We start from the raw sequence: 13,690 nt of genomic DNA, 5'->3' as shown, positions 1-13,690 counted from the left end.
TATCATGACATAGGTTTGGCCTAGGTTACCAAATAGATGTCGTATCACGACATGGGTTTGGCTTAGAGTTCCGAATAGATGTCTTATCACGACATAGATTTGGCCTAGAGTTCCAAATAGATGTTTTATCACGACATAGGTTTGGCCTAGAGTTCCAAATAGATGACAGATGATAGATGTTGCATCACAACATTGTTTATAAAATAAGGTGATTATATGTGTTATTTCGTTTATTAAGCTCAGGGATAGGGAGGTAAGGAAAAATCCTCCGGCTTGAAATCTTGCAATGACTTGATGATAATGACCGCAGATTTGGCCTGATCCTCCGTGTAGTCGTTTTCGGGGATGAACACAACTTGCATCCCCGCCGCTTTGCCAGCTTGCAATCCGTTCAACGAGTCTTCGAACACTAGGCACTGCAACAAGAGATAGATGTCAGCTCTGCTGCTACAACAAGACAACTAAGTATTATTTCTAACCTGAGCACTTGTACCAGGAGGTTATTATTACTATTAGTTATTATTATAAGTCATAATGGTTACAATGTAATTACTTAGGCCGTGATTTCACTCACTTCATAGATATCTGTTTCATACACATAATGGCAACATGACCAAGAGCACATAAATGATCAAATAACATGTAACTTCCATGTGTAAAAACGAAATAATAATTTAACCTTCACTTCCGATTTTTAAATTATCTCATTTCACTTTATGTTGTTCATGTTACTCCTGTTATTTTTACTATTACTTTTATCAGTGTAGATGAATTATTATTTTCACGATTTATAAAAACTACAGTTGTTATCATTTTATATATTCTTTACTTACTATTTGTTACTTCTTTTACAATCATTGTTATTATATCCTATATTGTATTAACTATCCTAACTCGTATTATTAGTAACGATATATATCTTTCTAATTTTACTTAGTTATTCCTAAATTAGAAAATTACTATAGTTATTATTATTATCATATTTCTGTATCTTTCTCTTATTATTTTTCATTTTTCGTCATATCTTTATGACTACTTCCTGTATCCGTGACGTATTTGAAATAGAAATATAGCCGTATAAACGGCTAGGCACCTCCTCCCCACTCTTCTGCTTTATTGTCGCCTTCTGTTCACCCGTTCGCTTTGAACAGATAGGTAGTCCTGATTTGTTCTTTGTTCATTTATTATCATTTAATATCATTATTGTTATTTTTATTTATATTTATTCTTTCAAGACGTTTATTTAATCTCTACTTTCTTCTTCTTTGTTTTTTTTTTTCCGTATGGTTTTTTTTTTATGTACGTCTCCTGTACTTTTTTAACTGTATATTTTACGTATTTTTAGGAACAAATTATTCTTACCATTTTTACTTATTTTTTTAATCTTAGCATTGTTTATTCAAGTTTATTTTATATTAATACTATTTTATGTCTTCCTTCCTTTTATTTATATGTAATTTCTTATCAATTTATTTTTACAATCTTATGTATTTATCCTAGCTTAAATTACCTTATTGTACCTTTTTGTTGTAATATTCTTAGTTTTTTTTTGTGTCTTTTTAGCCCTGATGAAGCTCTGCAAAGTGGGGCGAATCGTTGGACATTAAAATAGTTATAAACTATTTGTTCTTTTTTTGACCGCAACCCTGACAATCTTCTTGTATTTCGTTTTTTTTATTTATTTGATTTTATTATTGGAAGAAGATAGTTGACCTTATGAAGTAGATTTTAGAAAGATATTTCGGGTAGCGGTCAATAAAGGTATCAAAATAGTAAATGAAAACTATTTATTGTATATTGGAAGATAATTGATTGACCGTGTGTATTAATGAATGGGATATGGTCCGCGTTCGGTCAAAAAAACTCAAATAGTAAATGATTATACTATTTTTATACTTTTTATATTTTCTCCTATTTCTCCTACCACCCTCGTCTTCGGTTTACTGTTGAAGGTGAAATTGATCATTCTCTCCCTTTTCATGACCTACTTATTTTCAGAAATTCCGATGGCTCCCTATCCACTAATTGGTATACCAAACCCACTTATTCTGGTAGACTCCTCAACTATTTTTGTCAACATCCTCATCACCAAATTATTAATGTTGCTAAGAACCTTATCCACCGATCCTTTTCTCTTTCTAACCCTCAATACCACCAGACCAACATATAACGTATTAAACAGATCCTATTTAACAACAATTTCCCTCAGAAAATTATTAACAAACTACTCGATTCTTACATTAACCGTGTTATTCCAATCCCTCCTGTCCTTAACTCTTCTCAACCCACCCCACCCCTTTTTCAGTATAGGTCCCTTCCGTCCCATTCTTTTTGATAAAATTCAAAAATCCTTAAGATCCACTATTCCCACCCTACGTCTTGGCTTGAAGTCCCACACACAATTTCCTATATTTTTTCCAAATTGAAAAACCCTATTCCTTTCTTACACCGTTCCAATCTAGTTTACCGGATACCCTGTTCAAGCCCGTGTTGCAATTCCTTCTATATCAGTGAGACTACAAACCAACTTAATAACCGCATTTCCCAGCAGCATATAACTTTGATGGAAGTAATCCTCCTGTAATCCACTTGCATCTAAATTATCAGAACACGCATTAAACCTGAATCATACTTTTAATTTCGACAATCCTTCCATTGTTGCCACTGTCCCCAACCACACAAAACGTCTCATCTCGGAGTCCATTTACATAAACTTAACTGAGAATTTTCCGTTAATCATAAAATTGATAAAAACTAAATCTCCCTTACATATCGACACATTTTGAACATAATAAAACCCTCATAATACTTCTTTTCACTTTGTTCTGCATTTCAGAAGCCCACTTTCTTGTCATATCTTTTATCCTGTTTCTCTAAATTCTCACCCCTTATTTAATTATTTTTATATTTACTATCCTTCCTGTTTCATTTATATTCATGTATCTTATCTTTTAATTTATATTCATGTATTACCTTCTTAAGTGTACTTATATTAATTACTTTATTATTAATTTTCTATTATAATTTACATTTCACTGTATCCCCACTCATTTGGTATATTGTCTTTCTTACACTTACACATATTGTTTCCCATTATTTTATACTTTGTTTCTTCTTTGTTTTTTACAATATTCACTTTAAAATTATTTCCGTTATTATGTGGCGTATTTAACTGCCATCCCCACTTCTCCCAATACAAACGGTTCACTCTGACTTTGACTTCCGTCAAAACAGGTATAGATTCTTGAGTTTATTCTTTTCTTTTTTTTTCATCTCTTAATTTATTCTTTCTTTAATATCTCTTCTCTTATTTTATCTCTTATCTATCTGTTACTATTACCGTTTTCATTTACTGCTTACAAACTTTAATTTTTCTTATTAAATTTTACTTTTCATTGTATGTTTCCCAAACCCTCCAAGCCACTTGAATATCTATCTTCCTACCGTCCTATTTCACTCCTGCCCATTATGGGCAAAATCCTAGAAAAACTTTTATTAAAACACCTCTATCCAATCCGTGACTCATATCATGTTATTCCTGACCACTAGTTTAGATTTTGAACATCTCATTCTACCATACAACAGAGTCATCGAGTGGTTGATGTCATATCTTCCACATTGGAGCGCGGTTGTACTGCACGGGAGTCTTCCTCGATGTTGAATAAGCTTTTGATCGAGTCTGGCATCCAGCTCTGCTCTATAAACTTCGTCAATTCCTACCCCCGACATATTTCCTTATAATTCGCTCCTACCTCACTGATAGAACTTTTAAAGTAAATCATAACCTAGCTTTCTCTTTTCTCAGTCTGCCGGTGTTCCTCAAGGTAGTATCTTAGGTCCCATTCTTTATACGGTTTATACACCTGACATCCCAACCCACCCTAACACAGTCCTAACAACATACGCTGATGACACATGTATACTGTCTGTAAACAACGACCCTACTAACTAATGCGTCACAAACACTACAGACACACATAACATCTATTGAAGAATGGTGTGAAAACTGGAGAATCATTTATTTTGATTCCTGACAAATCCCATCAGATCACCTTTACTCTCCGTCGTTAACCTCTACCCTCCTGTCCTACAGTACTTTCTAAATACTCCACTAACGCCTGTTGAACAGATTCGATACTTAGGACTCCATCTTAACAAGAGACTTACTTGGAATCCACACACAAAACTGAAACAACAAGAAACTGCTCGTAGATTCCGATTGCTACAACACTTACTTGACAAACGCTCTAAACTTCCCATTCACTACAAAAAATTGGTATACACTAGGATAATCAGACCAATTTGGACATATGGAATTGAGCTCTGGGGCTCCACCAAACCATCGAATTCCTCCCGCATCCAATCCTTACAATCCAAAATCATACGTTAAATCCTTGATGCTCCTTATTAAGTTACAAATAAACTCATTCACAAAGACCTTAACATCCCATTCGTTGCAGAATCAGCCCAAAACAGATATGCGTCTTTTCATTCCAAACTCTTTAACAATCGTAACCCATTAATTCTTAATCTTTCATCCTTAACAATCCCTGATAATCCTCCGAGCCGTCTGAAAAGAAGATGGCCACGGGACCTTCTAATTTAAATTAATATTTGAAATACCACCAATGGGTGGTTCTTCCCCAAGATTTCCTAGTGTATATGAAACATACAACATATTTACTTATTGTATTATTTTCTACAGCTGTAAATTACATTAAATAAATAAATAATAAAACTTTTCATTGTATACTCCTGTTCCACTTATTTAATTTTTTTTTTTGTAACTATGTCAAGTTTTTGTACCTTTTTTAGCCCTGACGAAGCCCTGCAACGTGGGGTGAATCGTTGGCTCAATGAAAATAGTATACCCATTTACTATTTGAGTTTTTTTGACCGAACCCGGTCCATATTCCATTTATTTATTGTTTACCATCGTTTCGGCCCACTCAGGGCTTTGTCAGTGCTATCAGATTGACATAGATATTGTCTCAAAGTGGGGCGAATTTTGATTAACAATTAATAGATTTATTTGGCTATTTTTATGTCCACATTGACCGCCACATATTATTGTACAATGTTTTTATTATTATTTTATTTTAGTTTTCATTATTGTTTTTATTTATTTTTATCTTTAACTTAAAACATTTACAAATATTGTTTTTTTATCCTATTTTACAAACTTCTTCAAAACTTTATATGTATTAATTATAATTTATTAATATGTTAATTATAACTTGAGTTTTATATATATATAAAACTTAAGTGTCGGCGAGAGCAAAAAAAAAAAAGAAAAAAATGTATTAGACATGACACGCTTGAACTTCTGTAATAAACTGGCTTTATTGGGCTCGGTACATCTCTTTATATACATTCGATCAGCTAACTGACATCGAAGGGAGAAGATAATTATAGACAGCACCTCGCCATATAATAGTCCTTTGTGGGCAGTACGAAGAGATTGCATCGAAAAGTACCTCATAGTCATCAACTACCGTAGGCTGAAAGGCTGAGAACACAGTTGGGGAGAAGTACCTGAGCCCGAGATTCGAGGAAATTTTGGATTGATTGGGTGGAGCAAAAATTGTCATTACGCTCGACTTAAATGCGGGGTACCATCAAATTAAGATGTATCTCAGGAACGAGCGATCTTATGCTTTCACCTTCGAACCTGGTAATTATTAATTTACAAGCATTCCATTTGGTCTTAAGAACGCACCCCTGACTTTCCAGAGGCTGGTGGATGTGTTCCTGTGAGGATTGGACGAGACAACTTGGCAGGTATATAAATGGGGGAATCACTGGTGTTCAGCGAATCAGAAGAGGACTATGTAACCATCTAAGGAGTGTGTTCCAGCGTATGAGGGAATTTGGCCTAAAATTATCGAAAGAGAAGTCGGTGTTGGGGTAAATCTTCGAAGACGGCATGGCTGGCATGAACCAGACATACAGAAGGTGTCGTCGACCCTGCAAAGACAGAAAGGAGTGCGACGATTGCTAGGAGCGCTGAACTATTACAGAAGATTCGTACCGAATATGGCGGTATATGTTGTACCCCTCAACAATCTACTCAAGAAAGGGAATACAATAAACATAATACCTCAGATGGAGAACAACGTCCGGAAGTGCATAGAGAGGCTATAGAGGTAACCGGTCCTGGCACTCCATAATTTCAATAAGAAATTTAACCTCACGACCGGTGCAAGCGAATACGCTCTCTGGTCGGAGTTATAGCAGGATTTTGAAGAGGTAGAACGCTCCATACGGTAAGCGAGTCGATGTCTCACCGATGCCGCTAAAGTGCACTGAAACGCGAGTTGCTGGGAATCCTCTGGGCGGTGTAACGTTTCCGGGCATATATTGTTGGGAGATGTTTTCGGGTACATACTGACCATAGATCATTGCTGTGGGCTGGTAAACTGAAGGAGACATCTGCTCGGATCACCAGATGGAAGGAGATCCGCAGCCAGTACAACATGGAAATTGCGTGGCAACGCGGTTGCGGACTGGCTTTCAAGGGCCGGAATGATTAATGCAATCGAGGATGAAAGGTAAAACATCTAGAAGTGGGAGGCAGTTCCTAAGAGAGTGGACCCCGGGGAAGGAAGAAGAATATGTAACACATCCGACATCCGGACACAAAGGGAAGACACATCCGAAGACAATTGTTTGATTGCAAGTAGACGCACGGAAATGGAAGAGATCGAGAATGACAAACGCTCCAATCATCTGGAAAACCAACACTTCGGGGTTAATGAAAATGGAGAATGAGAAATACGGCATTACGGCATCTGTATTATCTCAACCATCTAGTCCTCACCGGGTGTCAAAGAAGACCAGATTTTCTGAGCATTCAAAAATGCATCTAAAGCAGGACACACCCATCACTAGTGTATTGGAAATACAGTTCTTTGGGACAAGGTTCAGCGCCTCTAGCGGGTGGAAAAAAATCGGTATAGTCCGAAAATGTATTGGTGCACGATGATTGTGGAGACTCTCACGGAACCAGAACGCCAAAAAGAGATGCCGCTCGCTTATCACCTGGGCAAGGCGAATCATAGAGGGCTTAGTGAAACTCTACAGGCGGGGAGTGAAGCGCACCATTCAATACACTACAGGTAATTGGGAAGTATGCTTCCGCACCGCAATATGACCGGCACGTACCGTAGGTGATGTTGGAAGAATCGACCACCGCAGAAGAGCCACTTAGTGATCTACAGGTGTCAGTAAATTAGCAATGGCGTACCCAGTGACAGAAAAATCGGTGGGAGGAGTATTGAAGCCGTGGTTCCAGTATTATGGCGTTCCAGAGAGAATTTAATCTGACAACGGACGAGAGTTTGACAATGCTTGAATGAGAGCAAAGATGTAAGTCTTGTAGGCATGATAGAACGAATGATAGAGGCGAGATAGAACGCCTCCATAGTATACTTATAGTATCCATAGTATACTTATAGTATCCATAGTATACTTATAGTATCCATAGTATACTTATAGTATCCATAGTATACTTAGTGACGACGAGTGTACCAGCTAGGGAAGGGACGCGGGCCGGACGATGCGATAGAAAGGCCGATCATTGCTTACAACCACTCGATACATTTTATCACAAGGGTTGCTCCGTTCGATATTGTTTTTGGATTCCGTGAACGTCGCAGGGACTATCGAGATACGGCAACAAGAGAGGACACTATTGCCGTTAATAGTATGGCACGGCTGAGGGTGTTAGATAAGGTAGGGCAGGATTGAGAGAGGGAGAAGAAGAAACGGGTGGCAAGGTAATACCTCGGTGTCCGTGATTTGATGGGCCAAATTAAAATCGGGACGGTGTTATAGCGGGAAGTAGGGACGAACCGTGGAATAGAGCTGCAGAGATACGAGGGCCCATTCAGAGTTCTCACAATCAGAGAACTTAACATGGTCACCATAGAGAGTTTAAAGTAACTGAGAAAACATAGGACGGTCCATTTGGAACAGTTGGAACTACCTACAGTTTCAATTAACTACAGAATCGTTTACGGCATGGAATGTTCTCAACCCCCTCCTAACAAATAAATTTGTTTCAGAAGAGTTTTGTTGAAGAAAATTGGTAGTTTTCTTTTTTGATCGTTATGCAGAGTGTGTTGTTTATTTATTTTTTTTACATACAGTGTTTTTTTTAGGTGTAAATGTATACATATATATTTACTTTACTTTCTTGTATCTAATGTGTAGCTTTTCCCTTTTTATTTTTTTTTTGTTCATATTTATGTAATATTTTGAGTTTGCGAGATTTTTCTTGATCAGCTGATTCAAATGTATATATAGATGAGCTGGACTCCAATAAAGTCAGTGTTTGAGTAGCAACCGAGTTAGTCATTTCTCTCTTCCGTTTCTTTTCCTTTCTCCCTTTTTTCTCCTTTCTCACATTGTCTAAATCCAATCACATCAACTCATTTGCCACCGATTTTAATCCCCTTACTATATCAAGTATCACTGCTACTGGACCTTAAGTTACACGTCAAAAATCTCCTGAAGCAGTTCCTCCTCGATGTTAGCTATGTCTAATTCAGATAATGAGGGTTTAGGCGTTAATCTATTCGGAGTAATCAGGTCTTGTCAAATGTTTAGATTGAGAATATAAATAAGGAGTAACTAAACGAGAACTGGCATTACATTTTGTTTGTCTTGGAATAGTCAGATTACGTTAAAAAGAACACTAACTCAGTGAACGAATCCCACTGTCGTGAGCTTACCTCTTTAGGATCGGGTTTCTTCTTGAACCTTTTCGCACATACCAGGAATATGCGAGGATCCGGCTTACCTACAGGCACTTCTGGATCCGACGAGGCGTGGACAACATGGTGCAAGAGCTTGAACAGGCGGGAATGTGGCTTCGTTTTGATTTCGTAGCTCAACTTGCCGGTTCCGCTGGCCACGGCCATCGGCACCTTGGAGGCGTGCAAATGGGTGATGAGCTTCTCCGCACCTGTTCATAACATCATTAACCTTCTACCTCTTTGGCAGGGTCAGCGTCTCACAACTACGAACTAAATTTTTATTCATAAAAGTTATCGAAATTGATAATAGCAATAGACATATTCAGTGACGTAACTACTTTAGTGAACGTATTTAAAATACATTTAGTAAATGTGGTGATACATATTCCTATGAGTCCAAGTATAAGGGAGGGAACCCGGTATTTAGAGAATCCAGGGGGAGAAAAGGAAGAGCAAAAGGAGTATTTATGCATTTAAGGGGAAAACTTAAGAGGTATTACTATTGGAAGACAGATTAAGAGGAACGCTCCTGCGAGGAGCCCAAAACCCAACGTCGTTTAAATCATGAAATTGATCAGGCTACTAAAGTGGGGAGTGGATGCATTAAAGATGGGATAGGAGGAAATATCGAAAAACTCCTTATAGATTCATTGTAAAGGCCCAGCAGGAGAGGAAGGTGTAGATTGAGACGGTTCGGAAGTGTAGCCGAGGACATTAGGAATGCTCTTGGAGATATTTCCTCGGCAGAGGAGGACATATTTATGATGATCAGGAAGAAGAAAAAACCAAAACAGTCCAGTGGGAAATATCCCGCGGAAGTCCTGGTACGAGAAGAAGAGGTCTTGGGACGAGTTAATTGCTGATGAGACAGATAAGCAGAGATTCTTAGGGTATCCTGTACAGAGTGGCATTAGGCAAGGTCAAGCCTTTACAGTTAATGGAGGCTATCAAAGTAGGGGGTGCCTAGGCAACCACTCAGGAGGAAGCTGCAATATAGATTATGCATACCCTAGGGACGATCTGTTCCAGGATAGCGCAGAAGGCACCATGGTGAGACGCACGACCGTATATCCACCAGGTACCGAACTATATCCTCCATGGGATATATGGGACCTTCGTCTTGCCGCGGACCGACAGAGGATTGGAAAGGCTCCAGGACTCGATGGCATAGATGCTGCAATCCTCAAGAATAGTCCCCCTTAAATTGAGGATAACATAATGGAGTCATTCTACAAGCGTTTAGATGAGGGTTACTTTCCCAACAAGTGGAGGGTTGCAGACTTGCGATTGCTCTACAAGGAAAGTGGCAAGGATAAGGAAACGCCGAAGGCCTGCCGACCTATATGCCTTCTTCCAGTAGCCAACAAAGTTCTGGAACACAGTTCACAGATTGTGAACAGCCTTAGACCAATCCTAACGGCAGCGAGCCACCCACGGCAATTTAGCTCGGCCCGTGGCATGGGAACGACGGAGGCGTTGCTGAGAGTGCGTGGGGACATGGAAGGGAGGGCGGAGAAATATGTTAGATACTGTTCGACATATCCTCCGCCTTCGATTGTGTTTGGTGGCCCCGTGTACTTCTGCGATTGCAAGAGCTCAACACCCCCAGTAACTTATACTCCCTGGTATGTGGTTATCTTAGTAATAGGAGCGTCAGGATTAGGGGTAACTACTATGAGGTAGAGGAAAAAATTGAAAGAGGATGCCCACAGGGTTCGGTCTTAGGTTCGGACCTTTGGAAACTAGTGTTTGACGATTTCTTGTGGGAGTAATTGAACAGAGGGTCCCTTGTCACGGCCTATGTCGACGTAGCAGTTATCGTGGCCGAAAGTTGTGCCGGTCTCGTAGGAGAATGGTGTGAAAGAAGGAAATTGAGTATGGCCGCAGCTAAGACTCAGGCAATTCTTTTAGTACAAGAGTCGGGAAGGAAAAAAGGTAAAATAACTGCCTCAATTTTCGGTTACTTTAATGAATGCTATGTATAATTACTTGTCAGCATTATTGAGTCTGCCAAGTGTAGGTTGGGTGAATCCAAAAAGGCGGCTGTTTCAAAACCTCAATAAACATTAATTTTTCATTCGGAGATCTATATCTTAAAAAGTACCAACAACACTAGAAAATCTAAAAGAACATTATTTAAAGAAGAGTAAATTTTCTGAAATATTAACCCTAATACGTTCATTAGTTCTCGAGATATAGCCTTTTAAACAGCAACATTTCATAAAAATGTACTCAAGGAAGATTGGACGGTGGATGGCGAGCCAGAAGGGCGCCACTCTGAGGAAGTTCTTCCCTACCGTCCATTCAATTATTAATACCAGATTATTGGGTCTCACAGATCCTGACAGGACATGATGGGTTCAGGGAAAAGCTGCAAAGCTTTGGGAAGAACATCGATCCCTCAGTGCCCTACGTGTGGAGTCCCTGAAACTGCAGAGCACGTAGTGGATTGCACCGCCATGGAAGGACATCGTGCCAGCTTGTTGAAGAAAACCGGGATATTCATCCTCGCCAAGTTGAACTTCCCTCGTCTGATGGAGGAGGAGAATTATCCCTTCTTCAGGGTCGACCTCCAGGAATCGGCGAGCCACCAATACAACAAGATTAACACTGGGCTGGACCAGGCTGCATGCTGGAGGGGTTACATAAAAAAATGTAGTTGTTTATTCAATTTAATGTTTTATTATATTTTAGGTTTGTTTGTGAATTTTGTAAATATTGTTTTTGTTTTTTTCATTTGTACTTATTTATGTTATTCTACGAAGAGTCATTCCTTATTTATTTTATTCCTAGGTTTAAAGTATGCATATAGTGGTTACTTCAGCAAGCTTACTTTGTTTTTTTTCAAATGATAATTGTATATGAATTTATTTTATTGTAAATAGTTTTTCTTTGTTATTTATATTGTCCTTGTATTGTATAGTATTAGTTTACAAAAATTGTTCGTAAACTGATTGGGGGGGGAGTTACATCCTGAGTCAGCTGTTACTTCAATGTCAGCTGACTGAGGAGGTCAGCTGATCGAATATACATAAAGAGATGTACCCAACCCATTAAAGCTAGTCTGTTACAGCAGTTCAAGCGTGTCAGATCTTATTCCTTCTTCTCTTTTGACATTTTTCGTTTGCCGATATCTAAGTTTAATAAATATATATGCATACAGAGAAGATATATGCAGTACCTCATTAAATATATATGTACATATAATCTAGCTAATTCCCATATTACCTGGTTTTAATTTGCTATTTGAGAACATTTGCAACCTCCTCTCCTTCACGCTTTGGTACCACTCCTCAGGACTCACGTGGAGCCCAAACTTCTGGACGATGTACCTGCAACGTTCGATGGTTTTCATCCCAGTAACTTCCTTATGAAGCTGATCGTCGTAGGTTACACCATACTCTCGTCCCATCTGCTTGAAGGTTTCCTTGTAGGCCTTTTCGGTATCTAAAACAATATCCATGGAGAATGTTATGAACAATGATGGGATGAAGATGGTTTAGCAATCACTTGAGGGAGAGCTACCTAGGAGTGTGCCGTCGAGATCGAAGATGACATGGGTTGCAGGATTTTGAGCTGTAATCTTCGTTGTCACCTTTCTGTAAGCAAGGCTCAGTTCTGACATCCGTGGTTTATTCAACTGGAAGATTTTCATTTATTTGAAAAACAGAGGTTATGCGAGGTTATCGGTACTACTAATCGATATATAAATACAAAATGCATTTATTATGATCAATATAATAAAAGTTACATTTGTATTTTGTGAGATGGATTATAAATACGATTAATTTTAAAATTGAACTATTGAACTAATATGAGCTATAACCGAAACTGAGTTACGAATTTATTTTTAATAGATTGGTTCCCATTTTGTTTAAAGGAAATCTGTTCTTTTACTTTCTGATTACCTAAAATGGGGGAGGTTTCTATTCATGTAAGAAATGAAAGAACTAAGTATGTCCTCAGAATTGAAAATATCCGAAAGTGTTTTGTGTCAAATTAAAGTTTCTGTAAGTTTTGCTCGTTACAGATCATTTGATTGGTGCTGACGGTTTAGATGAAATTTGCAGGTATTGTTCACAGCATTAGTGCTGTTGTGGCCAGATGCTGGTTGAAGTTAATCTGGCTTAGATGAAATTTGCAGGTATTGTTCACAGCATTGGTACTGTTGTGGTTTAGATGAAATTTGCAGGTATTGTTCACAGCATTGGTACTGTTGTGGCCAGATGCTGGTTGACGTTAATTCGGTTTAGATGAAATTTGCAGGTATTGTTCACAGCATTGGTACTGTTGTGGCCAGATGATGGTTAACGTTAATCTGGTTTAGATGAAATTTTCAGGTATTGTTCATAGCATTGGTACTGTTGTGACCAGATGATGGTTGACGTTAATCCGGTTTAGATGAAATTTGCAGGTATGGTTCACAGCATTGGTACTGTTGTGACCAGATGATGGTTGACGTTAATCCGGTTTAGATGAAATTTGCAGGTATTGTGCTGCTTGTCCTTGATTATGCTGAAATTAACGGATGTATATTTTAGGCGTGAAACACTATGTAGGTAAAACATATGAAGTACTCGTTTAGAAGATTAATTGAAATAAAGAAAAAAACAAACATTCACCTGTAAATTGCATTTGAAACTCGACAAAAAAAAAAACCTAACCTAAAGAGCTCTTGAAAGACAAAACATTAATAAATAAAGACGTTATGGTAAATCCAGATGAATCATAAGTTACTCGGTACATAATGATTAAATTTAATTACTATTATTACGACTATAGAGCTAAAGAAATAATATAACAGTTTAGAATCCACCATTGCAACAACAGTGTAGGATCCAGCACTGCAACAACAGTGTAGGATCTACTACTATAATAGTGTAGGATCAACCACTACAAAAGTGTAGAATCCACCACTACAAAAAATAGTG

General features: G+C 38.1%; 2 protein-coding genes across 7 annotated transcripts in view; one reads left to right on the top strand and one right to left on the bottom strand.

Annotated features, from left to right (window-relative positions):
* The window catches only part of Cad87A (cadherin-87A), a 212,838-nt gene that overhangs the window by 115,067 nt on the left and 84,081 nt on the right, over positions 1–13,690 (top strand). The window lies entirely within an intron of this gene.
* LOC106677529 (pseudouridine-5'-phosphatase) overlaps positions 225–13,690 on the bottom strand; it is a 26,487-nt gene continuing 13,021 nt past the window's right edge. The window contains exons 4-7 of one of the 2 annotated variants that reach the window (XM_014415520.2): positions 12,285–12,399; positions 11,988–12,206; positions 8,736–8,968; positions 225–416 (exon numbers count right to left, since the gene is read on the bottom strand). In XM_014415520.2, coding sequence (XP_014271006.1) covers positions 240–416; positions 8,736–8,968; positions 11,988–12,206; positions 12,285–12,399 — 744 coding nt within the window. In that variant the 3' untranslated portion in view covers positions 225–239. Of the gene's footprint in view, positions 417–8,735; positions 8,969–11,104; positions 11,392–11,987; positions 12,207–12,284; positions 12,400–13,690 lie in introns of those variants that run through there. The other variant, XM_067051147.1, reaches the window with a different exon arrangement.

The sequence above is a fragment of the Halyomorpha halys genome, unplaced genomic scaffold (assembly GCF_000696795.3).
Source record: "Halyomorpha halys isolate HHAL.00 unplaced genomic scaffold, Hhal_1.1 Scaffold102.1, whole genome shotgun sequence".
NCBI lineage: Eukaryota > Metazoa > Arthropoda > Insecta > Hemiptera > Pentatomidae > Halyomorpha > Halyomorpha halys.
Note: the sequence above shows the minus strand (reverse complement) of the source record. Positions and strands in the feature narration are given on the sequence as shown.